This window comes from Lineus longissimus, chromosome 2, assembly GCF_910592395.1.
Source record: "Lineus longissimus chromosome 2, tnLinLong1.2, whole genome shotgun sequence".
In the NCBI taxonomy this organism is placed as follows: domain Eukaryota; kingdom Metazoa; phylum Nemertea; class Pilidiophora; order Heteronemertea; family Lineidae; genus Lineus; species Lineus longissimus.
The window spans coordinates 21,047,795-21,066,361 of record NC_088309.1 but is presented as its reverse complement, the minus strand read 5'-3'; the positions used below and the strand labels follow the sequence as shown (position 1 = coordinate 21,066,361).

General features: G+C 40.8%; 2 protein-coding genes across 4 annotated transcripts in view; both read right to left on the bottom strand.

Annotated features, from left to right (window-relative positions):
• LOC135482823 (glutathione hydrolase 1 proenzyme-like) overlaps nucleotides 1-12,664 on the bottom strand; it is a 47,535-nt gene extending 34,871 nt beyond the window's left edge. Inside the window, exon 1 of one of the 3 annotated variants that reach the window (XM_064763233.1) lies at nucleotides 12,434-12,664. In XM_064763233.1, coding sequence (XP_064619303.1) covers nucleotides 12,434-12,462 — 29 coding nt within the window. In that variant the 5' untranslated portion in view covers nucleotides 12,463-12,664. Of the gene's footprint in view, nucleotides 1-6,119; nucleotides 6,354-9,018; nucleotides 9,086-12,433 lie in introns of those variants that run through there. The other 2 variants (XM_064763232.1, XM_064763230.1) reach the window with 2 other exon arrangements.
• A 619-nt stretch (nucleotides 12,665-13,283) lies between these two features.
• Nucleotides 13,284-13,976, bottom strand: LOC135483004 (ras-like protein 2). The gene has a single exon (XM_064763494.1). The coding sequence runs from the start codon at nucleotides 13,974-13,976 to the stop codon at nucleotides 13,284-13,286; it is 693 nt and encodes a 230-aa protein (XP_064619564.1).
• Nucleotides 13,977-18,567: the final 4,591 nt, after the last annotated feature.

The window sequence follows — 18,567 nt, the reverse complement described above, 5'->3', positions numbered from 1 at the left end:
GTGGATCCAGTCGTAGACTCTGTCAGGTTACAAGATGGCGGCGTCCACTGCACTGGCACATAAATGACCTTTAGATCTGCCCTTTCTGAAGAGTATATCAGTGATACCTGATATCGAGACATGTCCTCGTAGTCAATGTTTGGCTTCCCTCACAATGAACTTATAGAAGAAAGTTGGTTCGTTGTGGATTGGCTTGCTTGTGTTGAACATGTGATTTGCATTTGGCCTGTATGCCATGCATTTGCTGTACATATCGTATCATGAAATAAGACGCTGCCTCAAATGTGATTAGAAGACGCAATAGTTGTCCTTGCTGTTCTTGCACCTCGGTCAACGGGCCATCACCATTACGAAATTGATATGATGCAACACTGAGGTCGGCTCGTAACCATCCTACTCTGAATATGTCTAATCGTGAAAGGACTGTAATCTCGGAACCTTGTGTATCAAGATGACCTACGGTGGACACCGCTCAAATTAATAACCTTCGGATTACTGATTACTTTCCATAACTGATTACTCCCTCTGTACACAATACAGCGATGAGATGGCTTGAAATAGCTCAACACAAATCACTGAGGGGACAACTAGAGAACGAAGCTAATATAATTCTTCTTATTATATGTAGATAAGCTTCGAAGCAATCCGGGAACGTGTCACTTTGGTAGAATCTTATGCAGTGATGAGATCTATACATTCGAGACATTCGAGGCTTCATCTGTTTCAGAGGGAAACTCACAGAAACACACATAATACACCAGCGTTATACTCAGTCTCTAAAGAGGCGGGGATCCACAATCACTGTGGACAGCGGGGAGCGTGATATGATAGGAAAGTCGAGTCCATTAACCTTCTTCTTTGTTCTCCAATGTGCCAGGGAAGTGTCCACCCAAAATAACGTAATATTTCAGCCGCGTTGGGCAGACGTCATTTCGATACCTGAAGGCACAGTGGATATTTAGGGACTTTGAATACGTTAACACCACGCTAAACTGTAATATAAGTCTGACGTCACTCACTGCAATCTACTACATGTATCAAATTTCATAATTGCTGTCATATCCTCATCACAATCAGATGTCATACCAATAGCTCAATTTCGTGTCCAGAGCGGGTTTTTTCACCGTCAGTGCACTGGCTCCTATGTCTAACACGAAGCCTTGCAGGAAAATTCATCATCACGAAGATGATCCGTAAGAGATACCTAGTTTGTTATTGATTTATGTTTCGACGATAGGTTGATAATCAAGCAATCACGACGCAGAAGGAATAAGATAATAAGAAAATGACTCTCAGAGTAGACATACATCATTTCTGGAGCGTTAGGTTAATACAACATTGGAAGAAAGATGACGTACATGTTCATACCAGTACATGAATGTATAAGTAACGTCTTTCGTGATTTTTCTGAAAAAGCGCCCATGCTTTTGAACTATCTCGGTTGGACTCTTGCCATTCAAAGACGGTAATTAAAGACCAAGTTGATTACAATCATTCCGTTCACAGGTTCGGCGCAGCAGGGGATTTTGACATCTCCTGATTAACGTGTTGTGCCAGTCATCTACATATCCATTGAGGAGACCATCGAGCAACTTTTTTTCTTTGCAGCAGCGGCAATCAGCAGCCAAGCCAGTGTAAAAGTTTTAAATGTCGAAATGTCGTAAAAGGAAGCCCGCTCGCTCCTAGTCCTATCGACCTAAATTCCCACTTTTCCACAGCAATTTCACAATGAAAAGTAATCTTAAATCAATACCACAAAAAAATTACATCTACCAAGCAATCAGCTGCAACATGTGCATTGTGCTGACAAGAGCTAATCTCTGCACAGCCAACCACCTCCATCGCAGACTGCCATCGGCCTCGCTGCGTTATACGACAGCCACAGATTGAGCTACAATCTCCTCAATTAGCCTCCAGTATTGAACATCGATTGAGCCGGTGTTGTCAGAGGAATTCAAGGTTCATTGCTTTCGTGAGAAAATTGCCTCGCCGGCATTGGAGGACAAACTGTTTAGCCCCGCTGATGATGCAGCTTGGCCCATGCAGATTTTGTTCTGAACTATACATGGGATAACCTTTTAGACAAAAGTTGCAGGCAGACACTGCTCGGGGATAACACATGGACACGCTCCTGACATATTGCCTATCTCATTTTTCCCTGTTTGAGAACAACGAAAAAAACAATCCCATATGCTAATAAATCTATATTTATTCATGAATATATTTGGAAACATAGTTTTGAATACAATGAAAATGCAAATAAAATGAACATGAAATTTTATAACATATCAGCCCCCAGTGACCTTTAGGCAATTTTTATATGACTTCGGCAGTATTACAGCCTGAGATAGGCAAAATGATTGTCAGAATCACTGACTTAGACATTTTTCACCTCTTTGACAAAGTAACTCAATTCATTTGTGACATAGTGAATAAACCGAAAAAAATGCTAAATTTGCTGTTGATAAAGGGTATCACACTCATTGCTAGTAACCATGGTAATTCAGGCATGAGGCAGACTGTCAAAAAATTGAAACTTGCTCAAACTGCCTCTGCCAGCTAGAATTGCCTAGCTCAGATTCTGTGTAAGGCAGTTACACTTAATGTATTTTGTACACCAATATATTGCCAGTGAGATAGGAATTTTTACAGATGGTGAATAACGTACATACATTGTACTAAAAAATATATAACTTTTTTGAGAGGCGAACCCCTTGTTTGTAAAATTCTGTTGTTTCGTACACGAGGAATGTTAATGCCAACGTCTTACAGTGTATACTGAGTGTACACAGTACTACAAATAGCGCGGGTTGTCAACTGACGTCAAACTTCCATCATACCAGCCACAGAGAATGGCGTTCAAACTTATCGAGTTTGCCTCGAGGTATGTTGTGCACCGCTGAACCGATTCGACTGTCGTCGACACGGACTCGATGTTATTGGGCAGTTGGCTTTGAATCTGTTCGAGGTCTATATAATATGTACGTATCGTAGTAGAGAGGTGTCCGCCAACATAGGTTTTTGATATAGGATATGAGTTAAAGAACAAGAGACAAATGATTTTCACGATCAACTGTGGTAATAGTCTACTGGTTTACAGAATTATTCGGTAAACAATTGGCCTATATGTTTTTCAGCCCCATAAAACATGTTATATAGAATCGGCATGACGTCTTACGCAATCGAGAAATTGCTTAAGATAATACCCAAAGTAATAAAACTATACAACGGCAACTAAATCATAGTTCAGACAATGGTAACTCCATGCATATTATTGTAGATTGAACCGTTATTACGTGATAAATAATGACTATTGCGGATATGAATTCATGGCAACATATCAGTTTTTGATGTGCGGCTTCATCGACGATAGGAAGTCATGCTGAACTTCCAGCGCTATTGCCTCCGTAGCCTCCGCCCATACGCGCGTAGTCTGGAAGCCGAGCAATGTCAATGCATTGAGGGACAAGATGGGAAGACCATGCAGTGAACCACGTCATGCACTGTCGAAAAACGTGGATACCAGTGCTGTGGTACAAATAACATAGCTGGCGCCAACAGAATGCCTGCTAATCAAATCTTTAATCTCTCACCCGCGTCTTCAATAACGGCTGTCACGAACAGCCAACATGGGTGCTTGGTGTGTCATTGGGTTCTTAGGTTCATTTACTTTAAACTGAGAACGAGAGATCATTTTCCAGTCGTCCATCACTATAAAACAGCTATCAATCGGCATATGTGGTAGTAAAATTCATAAGTGGAACGTGGTACATGAGATTTATAAATCATGATCCTATTTTAGTCCATCGGGAAAGCGCCTTTCGGGGACGTTCTTGTGGAAAAGGATATCATTCGGTAATAGTGTAATCCACAAGGTTACATGTCAAACAAGGGTTAAAGGAGCACCGACCGACTCATTCGGTCTGCACTTGAAAGCGCGCGAGACTGTTCTGGCCATTCAGGCGTTTAATTGAACTGGACCAGCCCAATGCCCCATGCAGGGGTGTTCTGGTCTTAACTGGCATTGTTTATGTCCCTCATATACCTATTAAATGCCAGGACAAAGGGTTCGACGAGCCCACGTCGAATATACGCTTGGCCACCATTGTGCACAATGTAAAAGTATATATGGTAGGACTAGTGTGTTGTCTTGTCCAGAGTGCAAAACGACGGCCTAAGATGGTTGGTAGATATAATAACGATAAGAAAAGAATATTACTTGCATTAAGAGAAGACAGCATACTTTTCCTTTCCTTTCCTTTTGTTTGTTTTTAAATAAATAGAACTGTTGTACATCTAGATACTCACAGCAAGCCTGAATGACTGTTGTTGTATCACTAAAGGTCCTTGATGTTCACCATATCATCACAAGGTCGTCCATCACCATCAGCAGGATATCATTAGCAAGAGATGACGACCGTGGAATTCATAAGGGGAACATGTAATGCCAAGGGTAACTTGGAAATCAAAGTCGTTATCGGCTAAAGCTCATATTCTTGAACTCACAGCATGACAGAGGCAACACCTTTGAGCTGTTACAACCATCCATCAGATGGTATCATTCGGTCGACAGTGGCACTCATAATGGTAATAAACGGGTACACGAGGGTTATAAATCAGTGTACTAAACAGGGAGCTCATCAGCTGGCACGGGTTTACATAGGGTAACACGTTATATAGACTCGTCGGCGACTCTATGAAAACTATACTTATAAACTAGTATATTTCATGACGAATCTACGAAAATTCTATTAATTTGAGGTTGTCTTGACCATTTTTTCATTCAAGATTTTGTAAAGGATTCATCACAGCTTTTTTTCGAGTGATGTGTTTTTAAACACAAATTTATCCATGATTATCCTGCGGTTTGTTTCTCCGGCCAATTTGCACTGTATGTGCTCTTCTTATGCATGTATATAGTATTTTCACCCTCCAACTCAATCTATATAATGATCTTGACGATGTTATTGGATTACCAAATGGACTATAAATCAGAGATTTATGAACACGATTGACATACAGTGTATCTTACGAAATATGATTTATGGTCGTTGGCTCGAACATGCAACCAATGTCACGAATATTTCATACTCATTATGTGTAATATTGTTGTTTTTATAGGGGTGACAAGCTATGCACATGTAAGGATCACCACAACGGATGATAATATGGTTGTTAACGATGACAGTGGGTAGTAATAAGGGTTTTTGATAGTGGATAGCAAGAGAGTTATAAATCAGATGATTGGGCTCGCCATTGCAAGGGGTCAGGGACCCTCCCCAAGAAATCTATAGATGCTCGAAGATGCGAATTCAGACCAATTCTGGGGCCATTGAATTATTGACACCCGTTTCGGGGAGATGGGATCTTTGCAAAGAAATATTTGAAATCTAGTTTCCGAATGGCGACTTACTAACGCTAAATCTGGAGCCACTGGCATATATCGTTACGGGGGTATATGGATTCTAATTTTCAAATATATAAATATACGAACACCCGGATGTCGAAATTCAACATACTGGCATTCAATACAATGCATTCCATACTACCATATACATGTAGTTAGATTCGGTTCTGCAACTTCTACTCTTTGCAACACTTGACCAGTCAGTATACACTGTATTGGTATAGTCATTTTAGAATGGGTAGGTTAGCGTTAATACCTATATGTACACTGAATTACTAAGGCCTTCTTGACTCGGTAGGCTGGCACGATGTTCAAAGAAACCGATAGGAGATTATTGATACTTACCTGCAAAATTTGCAAATCACTTTAAAACATAAAAGCAAAACATCTGCAAATTGCTCATAACAGAATGACGGGCAAAACAACTACACATATAAGGTACTATTAAAAAGAAGCTGAGGTTTTAAACAAAAACTACCAAAAAATTGTATTGTCGTGAAAAAGAAAGATTCCACAGTACATTTTGCATGAAAAGGCATTACGCCCTTATATGTCGCTATCTTAAGAAACAAAAGACACCACCTTGAACAGCTGGTCGCATTCGATATGGTAACTATATACGGACTTACAAATAAGATACCGATGTGACTGCAGAACAGCGATGAATAATACACGTGTTCCATAGGCTGTGAAAGGAAAGCATCGTACCTACCTTCGCGGCGGGCCTGCCGGGTAGAGATCAAAATCCCCGGTCATCTCTCGCACGTAAATGTCAGCCATGATAGTTAATCCTCTGTCACCAGAATCACCAAGAGATCTGCCTCTACCTATCGCATGTCTATATATTCTGAATAATCCAAGAGACCAGACCTCACAATGACAAACTGCATATGGCAGATTGAGTCGATATTTAGGAGCGGTCGACTCGCATGGCACTGAGAGCTGCCGTAATTGGTAATAGACTTGGCCTTGGATAATCCTATCTTCTGCAGGCAGTTGGAAAAAAGGTGACTACATGTGCGTTAACTTTTTGTGAACAGGCCCTTACGGGAGCCACGGTGTGTCTGACATCGGGACTTGCTCTTTCAAAAGACAATCATCTTCTGCTTCAGTTGATTTATTAGCCTCCATTTAAGGTGGACACGATAGGTAAGTATAATCGAGTATTAGTATGGCAATCGTGTTGCGAACGCGTCGTAATGAAAGAAATATTGCTTTATTGAAAGGTCGATGTTTTTTTGTCCATATTCGATTTTTTTTCTCCATGGCTTCTTGAGAAAGCAAGTTCCTTGGTAAAAGAAAAATAGCTCATAATCCGAGCAAAAAGCATAGCCTATATACGATGCTGAGAGAACCATTACTAGCAGATATGACAGCTATATTTTTTGTACAGGTTATATTGCTTTTTATCAACGGGTTTAGAAAAGGCCTCACTCCTAACGAAAACGCCATACAACACAGTATTGTCGCATGCGTTATATCTTTACAGTGATAAAAGCTTGCCAGAAAAGAAAGACCCGTACCCGCCGCCGGCGTGAACTAACTTTACTTGAATGCAGAATGTTTAGAAGCAATGTACGTGTATAAGGTACATACACTTCAAAACAAACAAAACAACCTCGTCAATGTACGAAATGTCGTACCCTGGTTACAGCTACGATTCAGTCAATGAATCGGTAACTCGGTGCAAGTGATCAGTTCAGAACCACTGAAACAGCTTTGATTTTCACTCTATAAAATGTGTTTCTGATACCCTGGGGCGGTTCGCTCTCCTATTACCTTTGATGGCAGTTCAAGTCGATAACGTACCAATACAGATTTCCATCGATTTAGTCGTCATACGAAACTATTTGCACAGCAATTTTGTGAGCTGTATTATGATTTTACTCTTTTTACGAAGCGGCTATTGTAATTCAATATATCCTAACGGAAGATATTCTAATTAATGAACTTAATGTGGCATTCAATCATAGATTTTAAAACTTCGTCAGGTAGAAGATCTAGCTGGTAAACCAAACCAAACCAAACTACCAAACTAAGTACTTCCTGTTCCTTCAACAACAGGTCCAGCGCATCCTTGCCATTACTGTTGCGTTGGTAACAAACTGTTCATTGGAGGGCAAAGCTATACAACCAGAGTGCGGGGATGAGTTCACGTTAACACCTTATGGATCTCATGACCTGATGAGCTCTTCTCAACAAATAGTTATTTTGTTGTTCGATTTTATCAGCAAATGATCGTAAAGTTTATCACCTCATCATGGTTTCTCCTCCTAATTTACAAGTTGAAAAAGGTCTCACCTTCTGGCACATTACATGAAACATTAGCCTCTCTGGACGCTTCGAGTTATTTCATCATAACAGACAACCTGCAATCTACGTCATTGGTGAGACAGCGGGTTGAGGTAGGGGTGTGCACAGGTTAAATGCTCCTCCCCCAAACAAAAATAGAAGAGGCTCAGGGGGTCCGGAACTCAGTTTTGCATCAGAAAGGCCTAGAGATATCATAAACGACCCAACTAGAACATTCAATTTTATTTTAATAAAGGATTTCAAAGACCTCCGTGACGCGATCTCGCAGACATTTACCTCCATGTGCTTCTTGGCTATAAAAGCATTGTCACCTAGCCGAAGAATAAATACAAAATGTTTCTGCCTTTTTCGGCGATATAATGTTCAAATACAAGTGCAGAAAGTAAAACGTATTGATAAAATTACCACTGGTATCTTGCCTATTTGAGAATTGCTTTTCCCGAGTCCTACTGCTATGGTTATCACCAATATACACTGTATTACTCTATTTGGGGATGAAACTTAAACGCTATCGGCACTTCATTTAGTGCATCATGCACTCGCGGCAGCGTTAGTATTCTCGCCAAGTTTCGCCTCAAACTCGTTGGATAAAAATGAAGTCACAGCGACTCGAAGCATGTTTGACAGTGGCAAAAGCAAAAAGACAAATAGAACCAATATCATGGTTACTTTATCTGGCGTTAACATGACATGTTTGCAGACGATTGCTATTTAGAGCACCAGCGAAAGGGTCCCCCCATTCCCAAGTTCGATCACCAACTCGGCAACGACTCAACCAACCAAATCACTGCATTCCAGTGCGTGTCCTCATTTCCCCTTCGGATGTCTTCAGCTGCCTCTGCCGTCCTCGACCTGATCGATCTCGACTTCGACTGCCCGAGGCTGCCTCAAAGATTGGTAATTGTCACTGATTACCACTGAAGAGCGGGCAATCGGCGCTGTTAACATAGTTTGTAGTGGGATGTCTCTGATTTAATTAGGCACATGTGACTAGAAGATGAATCTGATTGGCAGTTTTAGGAACGCTTTCCTGATAGGATTGTTCATCGAACGTCGCATTGTCAATACATCTTTATCACACTGGTGGTCCTTCGAACACATGCTGCTGGCCGGATATTGCTGATAAACTCGTCAGGAACATGTCCATTTGCAAAGGTATATATCAGGTAAACATACAATGGCAGAACTGACCGGAACACCACTATTACTGAATGGCCTCGGGCTCCGTGATACGGTGCAGGTAGGACCAGTGTGCTTGGGGGGATATACGTGTACATGTAATAACAAAAGTTACTCACTCGTCAATATCATACGTTTCCATCACGTCAGACATTTAATCCGAAGAAATAGGTAGATATGATTAAACAGTTGCTGTATTGTCATTGATATTCCGTCTAAAACTGAAAATATCTTCTTGGCGGAACACATTATATCGAATACTAAATTATGCACAGGGTTCATTCAATACACGGTTTGTTTACTGAGTTCGGAAGTTCTACTTCCTGCGTGACGCACGTCGGTGCGTTGCTTCAGGGGCATAAAAGGCAGGTTTTGGTTATTGTTCATTTTAAGAAGCTGTAACAATATGTGTAATATTTTCCGTATTTGAATTTCTTTTGTTCTGGAACTTGTGTTTTGACGGCATCTTGACCGTCAATTTACAGACAGTGCTAAGCTTCCAGACAACGCGCGTGATGGGTGGAGGCCGCTGAAAGTTCAGTATATTTGCGGGGAACCTGAGTATCTTCCTGGTATACCCCTTGCATGTGTTCGGATGAAATTCACTGGATAAATATTGTTGCGGTCGTGAGGGGGGTAAGGGTGAAACGGGACTCAATAATTGCATTTCATCTTTTCAAAAAAGTTTCAAGAACAACCGAGTAGTTCCAAATGGCTAAGCTTGTGCACTTATCAACTCAAGAAAAAGCTTAGAAAAAATAACGCGCAAAACCCATTTTATGTATATTCTGAATTTGAAAATTTATAGTATTAGGAATTGTGTTTTAAGGGGCCTTGCATATTTACCTGGGTAACCTTAGGGGTCGAGATGAAGTTCGCCCGTAATATTTACGCAAAGTCAGACAGCCTTACTGACTTTATTTGCTATCAAATCTATTCAAGGCGAGAGAGATAGGCCTACTATTCGACATGTCGCAAGTCAAAGCTTTCTGCTCTGCGTCAAAATGTCCTGTACATGAATATGCCTCGCTGTCAAAATTTCCTGTTTGCTTCGGTAAAATTTTCACATATTTCTTTCTCTCACAGAGTTGCACTAATCGCCTCTAATTTGACCTTTAAAAAAGTGTCTGCTTTTGTGAATAGGCCTACTCCAAAAGCAAATTAAGCAGATTCTCGAAGCCTATTCTGTGAACATGGTGTAGGTGTTTTCTGAGTCGGTAGTGACATTTGCGTAAGCCGTAAAGATTGTAACCTGTTGATTTGTGGTAACACGATCCAAAAACAGAAGAGGTGTGTAGGGAGCAACTAAGATACATGACCAAGATATCAACTGTCGTCAGACACTAATTGCCTCTAATTTGACCTTTAAAAAGGTGTCTGCTTTTGGGAATAGGCCTCCTCCACAATCCAGATTAAGCAGATTCTCGTAGCCTATTCTGTGAACATGGTGTAGGTGTTTTCTGAGTCGGTAGTGACATTTGCGTAAGCCGTAAAGATTGTAACCTGTTGATTTGTGGTAACACGATCCAAAAACAGAAGAGGTGTGTAGGGAGCAACTAAGATACATGACCAAGATATCAAAGGTCGTCAGACACTAATTGCCTCTAATTTGACCTTTAAAAAGGTGTCTGCTTTTGGGAATAGGCCTCCTCCACAATCCAAATTAAGCAGATTCTCGTAGCCTATTCTGTGAACATGGTGTAGGTGTTTTCTGAGTCGGTAGTGACATTTGCGTAAGCCGTAAAGATTGTAACCTATTGCTTTTTGGTAACACGATCCAAAAACAGAAGAGGTGTGTAGGGAGCAACTAAGATACATGACCAAGACGACAAATATCGTCAGACCCTTAATTCACACATTGCTTAAACTTGTGAAAGTGTGTTAGTTGCCAAGATGTATTTAATGGTAAATTATCACGTAATGGACGAGTTAACAAAACATGAACTCGAACTTTAAAGAAAAAAAAAGAATCTGCATGTAATTGTGTAAATACGCTCAGACTGCAAAATACAAAGTTTCCGTGAACTTGCATGCAGAATAAATGCACTTCGGCATTGTGTATTTCTATCTTCTTGAGCCACCAATAAATACAAAGAATATGAACGGTTTGTCCCTTTAAAGCGATTATCACGCTAGAGAAATCGTCTTTACGTGTATTTTGTAGGGTCGGAAAGCGTTGTTGCATGAGTATACCATATCCAAATTAAATATTGAGAGCCACACGCCTGTCAAACATGGTAAAATCAACTGCAAAATGGCGTAGAAATCTAATTGTGGTCTCGTCTGTTCACGGCAATAACTCTTTTAGAAGCGTTAGCATTTGGAATTCCCTCCCTTCCAGAACGCACTTTACAACATATGATAACTGGATCCTAGTATGTTATTGCTCTATTTTTTAATTCTCGTATGAAAACTCCATCACAAAAGATAATTACTATATGCCCAAAATTGCTGTCGTAATGAAGAATAATCACCACTTGTAACTTAATGCTCGTTCAGGTTGAATATACAATCATCTCTGCATGCAGTGTTGAAACACAGACAGTGATGGGGAATAAACTGATGCGATATCAACGTCCAGAAACAATAAAATGGCGAAATTAAATGGCGTATTTGCAGTGATGCTTTGAAATCTGTTTATCGTGGTCGCTATAGAGTGCTCTATTATCTAGGCAGTTTTAAACACACCTATAAGAGTGATTCTTGCTAAAATAATACGCCAAGTTCCACACGTCTGGCAACAATTAGGCAGGTTTGTCGCATATGCACGCTGGGCGATTCAAATCGCAGTGGAAGGGAAGGTGAATTCGAACTGACGCGAGTTAGCATGAATTTCGCAACACCTGAGATTTTTTTGAATTTGATGTATTGCGGCGTGATGTAAGAAAACGTTACATGTGTTCATGGAGGTATTATTAATAATACCTCCATGATGTGTTGTCGGTTAGTTTTTACTTCATGCAAAATCACATAAATTTCACTCCGCATGCTATGTTTGCATGTTTGGATAGTGCGGCACAAAATCGTATTCACGGGAAAAACCTAATAACAAACAATTGAATCGAAAAGTAATGATGACGATGGGTACCTCTGATGCAGCCGGTTAACGTGGCCCTGCATACCATACCGACTTCTGAGCGAGCTGCATTTTTACAACATCTCTGTCGATCACAAAAATAAATAAATATGTCGAATATATAGTATACCTGTCCGAGTTGAATTCTTCATCATTTTGATAGAAAAATTATGAATGGCGGCGCCTTGATTGCTGTGGATGCCTATACTAAATAACCACGGAACATTTGCTGCAGATACTAAGAACGACAGCCTAAAATTTGGCGAACTTTTTTGATTGAGAAACAATCCCCATCCCAACGAGAGATCAACATACCAATGTATTCACAATTAAGTTTGTCTTAACTATACAGCAGAGCTAGGGTACACCGTCAGCCATGTCCCACTTCAGCCTAAAGGAATAGGCGAGGTGTCGTTTTCTGTTGAAATTAAAGAGGGAAGAAAGAATGCTAGACTCACCGTCTCGGGGTCTCGTACGGGCGCTTCATTGCGAATAAGCCGAATCGCTCTGTCAAAGATAGGGCAGGTATGTATGTATAATCCTGGTGTCATGGAATGTGCATGTTTTGCATGAGCAACCTGGAATATATCCGCAGCTGTTGTTACAGTCACCGCGATGAAGCTGGAGGGAAAATGGTGGGGCCCGTGTTGAGGTCCGCTCCTGCATACGATGACCAGCCCGCCTGTGGATATGAGCGCACTTTGGTACATCTCAAATAATTGTGCATACATGTCGCTTGGTGACCTGTGCTAGTTTCACCGATGGGGCAAAATGGCAATTAAAGGCCAACACCGTTCGTTCAGGAATTTTGAAACTTGTATTTTAGCATATAAGTCTTAATAAGAAAGGAAAAAACTCGGATAGAGATAACACTGTACAACAATTAAAACGACAACATGATTACAACGATCAATATCAATAAATGCCAAGTATGCAATTTGTTTGATTTTCTTTTATTGTGACAAGCTCAGTCTTTTCTACAAAAATATCAGTCACTTTTATTTACGTGGGATACAGTAACACATTCGGTGTAAAAAGCGAAGGTCCTCTTCAGACGTCATCATGACCTGAATACCTTCCGAACAAAAATGCGTTCCCGATAAACACTATTTGCTCACGGTACATAACAATATTGGCGTAATTTTAAGAGAACTCATTTTTACCTCGTTTTTTAAATCGTTAAAAAAATTTAAACAGTCCGAGTACTCAGTTTACGCAAAAATGTTCATGTAAACGTTAAAGTTCATTCTCCTAACTTTATCCATCAGAGGCGGCACTAACAATGTTTGATATCCACTGTTAGTGGATTCACGAACGCCGCAAGGAAGAAAACCTCTTCTTCAGTTTCCTAAAAAAGGGCTTTGACTGTTGGAATGATCCCCTTTTGCTCTTTTTCTTGTCCGATTGGCTGGTAAAAAGTTCTGTGAAGAGCTGTTTTTCGAACACTTCGTTCACGTTCGTTCCTTCCCTAGCTGAACACTCGACGTAAAATAGGTCTAATTCGTTCATGAAGTAGTCACGCCTTTTCTGCCTTTCCTTTTCGTCTAGTGTGCAAACGTCAGCTTTGTTGCCGACGATGACGACGGATGGCATCGGGTTTCGTAATTTCATGACTTCGTGGAGCTGATTTAATAGCTCCATGAAGGAGTCCGCATCATCTAAAGCGTATACGATCACAATCGCGTCAGCCTTCTGTATCGCTTGCCGCCGCAAGGCCGGGAGATGCTCACTCCCGGAGGTGTCGATGATGTCCATCTCCAACTGCACATTCTCCACTGTGATCTTCTCCTTGTACAAGTCTTCGATGGTTATTGAGTGGCTGTAGTTGTGCTTGTCGTAGAAGTGGCGTTTGATGATACTTGTCTTCCCCACAGCCGACCCTCCCAGGAAGACGACTTTGTAGCTCTCTGGCTCTTCGACGGCCCGTCTTACTTTTCGTCTCGGGCGGGATATACATCTGCTGGCGTTCAAAGCATTGATGAAGATTGTCTGGAGGCCCATATTTCAGGTAGATGTGATGTCTCCGCTTGAAGCTTCGATTCTGTCTCAAAAAAGTATATTGCAGCCTTATATACAGGTCCGCATCAACACCAGCGATAAAGTTGACAGCCTCGCCACAGCAATACTTTCCGATTGGCTATTGAAAGCTCAGTTTTGATACGTTGGCTGTTACCCGTCATTCGTCATCTGCCGCCTAAAATCACACCATGCGATACCTGGAAGGTGTTAGGTTCTGGGCGCATGAAATGAAATACTCGTTATTTATTACGTAAAGTCATATTGTAAAATCCCAGGGAAGTCAAATAGTCATAGTTCAGACCGGGGTCGGGAGGCGTGCGTGGGGTTCGAACGAGGGTAATGTTTTGATCCGGTGTATAGCGTTTACTCTTATTGCTGGAAAAATCAGGCCAAGGTTTAATTCCCTCGCATGCACTTTTAGAAATAAAGGTTTTTCAGTGATTTTTCATTGACGCATTGGCTATTATTCATCAGTGAGAACACTTTCGTTTCACAGAATGGGAATATTGTTGGGTTGTCACTTCAATCGTGTTTCTTTTCAAAACACTTTTCGCTTATCCTGAGAACCTTAAATGCTTTTTGCAGTGCGAGAAACTTTTACGAATTTTATAGGGTTTTATAAGCCCTTGGACCCCCCCGACCCACACACGCGCACACACACACCCACTCACATTTCCGAAAACAGCCGAGGATATGACCTGATTGGATATTGGTTGAGCGATTGTGACATTGGCACTCTGCCATGTCAAATACTCGGCTGTTCAGTTAAATGTATACTGATATTTCTTACTGAACAAGTGGCTTTATAAAATGGCATGTATTTTAATTACCTCTAAATTTTATATCATTGTATTGTGGGTGTTTTCCAAAAACATTTACATGCAATTGCACAACATTTTCGGAAAGAAACTTAATTCAAGTTCTAAACTATTACTGGTAGGAGTGTTTATCAGTTAGCGTTATCATCTGCTACAGCGTGACGATCACTTAACTTTTCATTCAGCTTGATAACGTTATCTCATAAGGGTGGACTGGTGCGCGATGACAAATGACGTTGAAAGGCACCTTCACGCAAAAGATCGATCAGGAAGTCATATCTTTTGAATTAGTGGCAACATTCGTTACAATTTGTCTTAATTGTCTTAATTTATCTGGTCCTAATTTGTCTCTCGGCTGAAACGTGCAAAAATAGTCGGAATATGGCGTGTTATTTTCCCCGCCAACAGATAACAATGCACCCAAGTGTTATCAAATGAACAATGCCTTCTCGTCAAGGTTTGAAATAAATAGGACGGATATGGGCGAAGTTATAAAAGGGATACCCAGACTCTGCGCGGGGCATTTTTATCATATCCGTAATTTTCAACAGAAAGGACTTCTTCCTTGACCCGAAATATTCCAATAGGCTTTAAGCATGGTGAGTTTCATCGTGGCTTCTGTTAGTTGTTTCCTTGGGCGATCCACCGAGGTATTTTCTGCAAATATTGTTTTCGTCACGGATGCCATACATCCGTGTCTTCGTGTTGTTCTCGAGTCATTGCTCTTGAAAAAAATTTTTTTTGTCCACTGCACATTCTATATGCCTCAAAGTGTCCTAGATGGAATTATCAATATCAAATAACGGGAATTTTAGGAGGCTACTCATAGTTCCTGATACACTCTGAAGTGGCTAGGTAGAGAGAGCGCCATCCTCAATCTCCTAACGAGAGGGCTCACTTCCATTTGCCCCGGATTGCTACAGAGAACAAGTCAAGAGGTTTTTAGACGTCGTCGATTCGGAAAACCTCTTTCTCACATTCGAACATGAAACCTCCTCGTTTTGCAACGTACTTTTCTGCGCATCTATAAACCATACATGCCACAACACGGGATCAAGTTATCTTTTTTGTGACCCTTTTCCGTTTTATTTTAGCTTCGTGTTGCACTAACTGTCCTTCTCATATCGGCCATGAGCGGTTTCGTCATGGCAGGTCCATCTGTCCTGGATGCCGGTAAGTAATACTAAAGGGGCAAGTTGAGCGTGAAACATGTTGGTTTTTCATCCGACAACGCTTCCATCTGGGCCGTGACTTCTCCCAACAGGATTGTTCAACTGAAAATTAAACTGAAAAAAAACCAGTAATGCACTCGAACGGAATGATTCCAGGCATACCTCAAAATCGCAAACCATGTTCAAAAACGCCTCACAATAACATGCCAAAAATCATATATAAGAAGTCCGTTGTCATATAAAGAATTTCTTTGGGTTATGAATATGGAGTCGATATAGTTTTTAGAAGACACAGGAAAAACATAAACGTATTCAGTTTGATGCACGGACTTGAATAAATGTATGCAATTGTTCGTTGTACATATGACGAACGTATTCATAACGCGGACGAGCATGTACGTGCACTCGTCGGATGATTACGTTTATTTGTCAGCATGGCCCTTAATCAAGAAATCTCTTTATTCACTGCAGACTACTTGATGCGCGGACAGCGATATGACAGGGATGCCAGAGTCAAGCGGGGTAAGAAAATCCATTTTAATGTTTATTAAAAAGTTTATCAAAGGACAAATGATGGCATCATTAAGGGCATTAATACAAAGCTGTTGGCTGCTCAGTCGTCTTCCACTCTACAGTATCCCAATATAGTGAATGTTTAGGAATCCGATATGGATTTTGGATGAACGAAGATCCTCTTAGCAAAAATCCATATTGGATGACCTATAAAACATCCACTGATTTCTACATGATTGTTATGAGCGAAATGCCTTGGGAATCTGAACAATTGCGAACCCGGATCGCCAACAGCTATACAATTTTTTTTTAATCACGTTATCTTAATCTTATCAGCAAAGGGGCAAATCAATAAAAATGCATATACGCTTAAGGGCATTTTTCGGTCAATTCTAACAGTTTTTTTCAAAGAGGAGGGCCATTCACTGACCCTGATCCTCAGAGCTGCAATATTTCATTCCTCCTTACCTGTTCCTATTTTTCCTATCGGACAAGGACCCAGTTTATATCAGACCACAAAATATTTTTACTGATTTCAGACTCAAAGGGCCATCAAGATTCCAATAAGGTGCTCTCCAGAGCAAAGCGAGGTAAGTCTCAGAGAATCAGTAATACATGCAGTTGGAAAATTCGAGTGAACCCTGAAGCCATTATCGTCGCCGTTGTTGTCGTCATCATCATTGTTTATACCTTACATTTTGTTCATACATGTACTGACATGTATTATACAAATGATAATCATGAAAATATGAATTATTCCCAAAATTTTCGAAAATCTCCAAAAAATAGACGCGAATATTTTCATATTAACCGTGACAGTTAATTCACTTGCCACCAGCGCAAAGCCGGATCCTCAGAGTGTAGAAAGACAAAGCTTGAGAAAGAAATGAATATTCGCCATCGGCTCAGCATTGTATAAAAGTGAATTTGGTAGGTATCCATGTTATTATCATTATCATTACACGTATGCCGTTTTCCTCCAAGCTGAACATCGTTCTTTCCTTTCAGGTGAATCTTGTATCTTCGTTGGTGGCAGCTGGTTTGTTTGTAATGACTTGACGACTCTAGCTTGTTAGCCTGTGGCTAATTCAACATCAAAGGACTACGTCCGCCGCAAACAAAAAAATCCTCGAAAATCTTGAACTTCGGGCATTACGTTCCTAATCCAGGTTCCGAGTCGTCTTGTATTTCTTCATTCCGAGTCCCCACCATATTTATGTAATGTCATGGGAAACCTTTGCAAGGAAACTATACCTCGGGACTCGGGATTTAGGAAAACGAAATCAAAACCTCGATTTGTCGCTTAATGACCGGATTTTGGTTCTCCAAGGTGACAGGCACGACCTGAAACTGGGATGGAATATTTGATTGCGTGCGGCGTGCATACATACTAGTATATCATAGTCCATTTACATGTAACCTGGACTCGGCGGGAGCTTACTTTGTTGCAAGGTGGATCTTCGTGATAAAATGGAAACAGTAACGTGACAATTCCACGACTGGGCAATTGTTGCAACTACATAGTAAGAAACGGCTCGACTGTTCCGTGGGTTGTTCTCATACTTCTTTGCCTCAGACTAGATTGCAACTAGGACCGAAGCCTTCCTTGTCCACGCCAGATATGAGTAAATGGACCTGGGAATGACGGATTGCACTTCAACGAACTGCTTCTTTTATGTATGTTTAGTGTTCAATTTTTAGGCTCATGTAACAAGTATTTATAATTCAACGCTTATGTATATTGATGATGTCTTTTCCAATCTACTGCACGACTAAAAATGATAAGACTGTCTGCGCTAGATTTCGCTATAGATATTACAGACCGACGAGGCAGCACGCTTCTCTTTACTCCGTTTCAACGCGTGCAGTGACAACATGACGAGTGATTTAAATTAACCAATCGGTGACCGTATTCCAGGTTTCAGTGAGTGACCAGGTTTTGTTTCGTCTGTGTTGTCCATGAAAATACTGGATAAAGTGGGTCAGACAACCTCCCATCTTCCTTCATGATACAAAGTGATCGTTTTGTCATGAATTAAGCTATCGATCATTAAAAAATCAACAGTACAG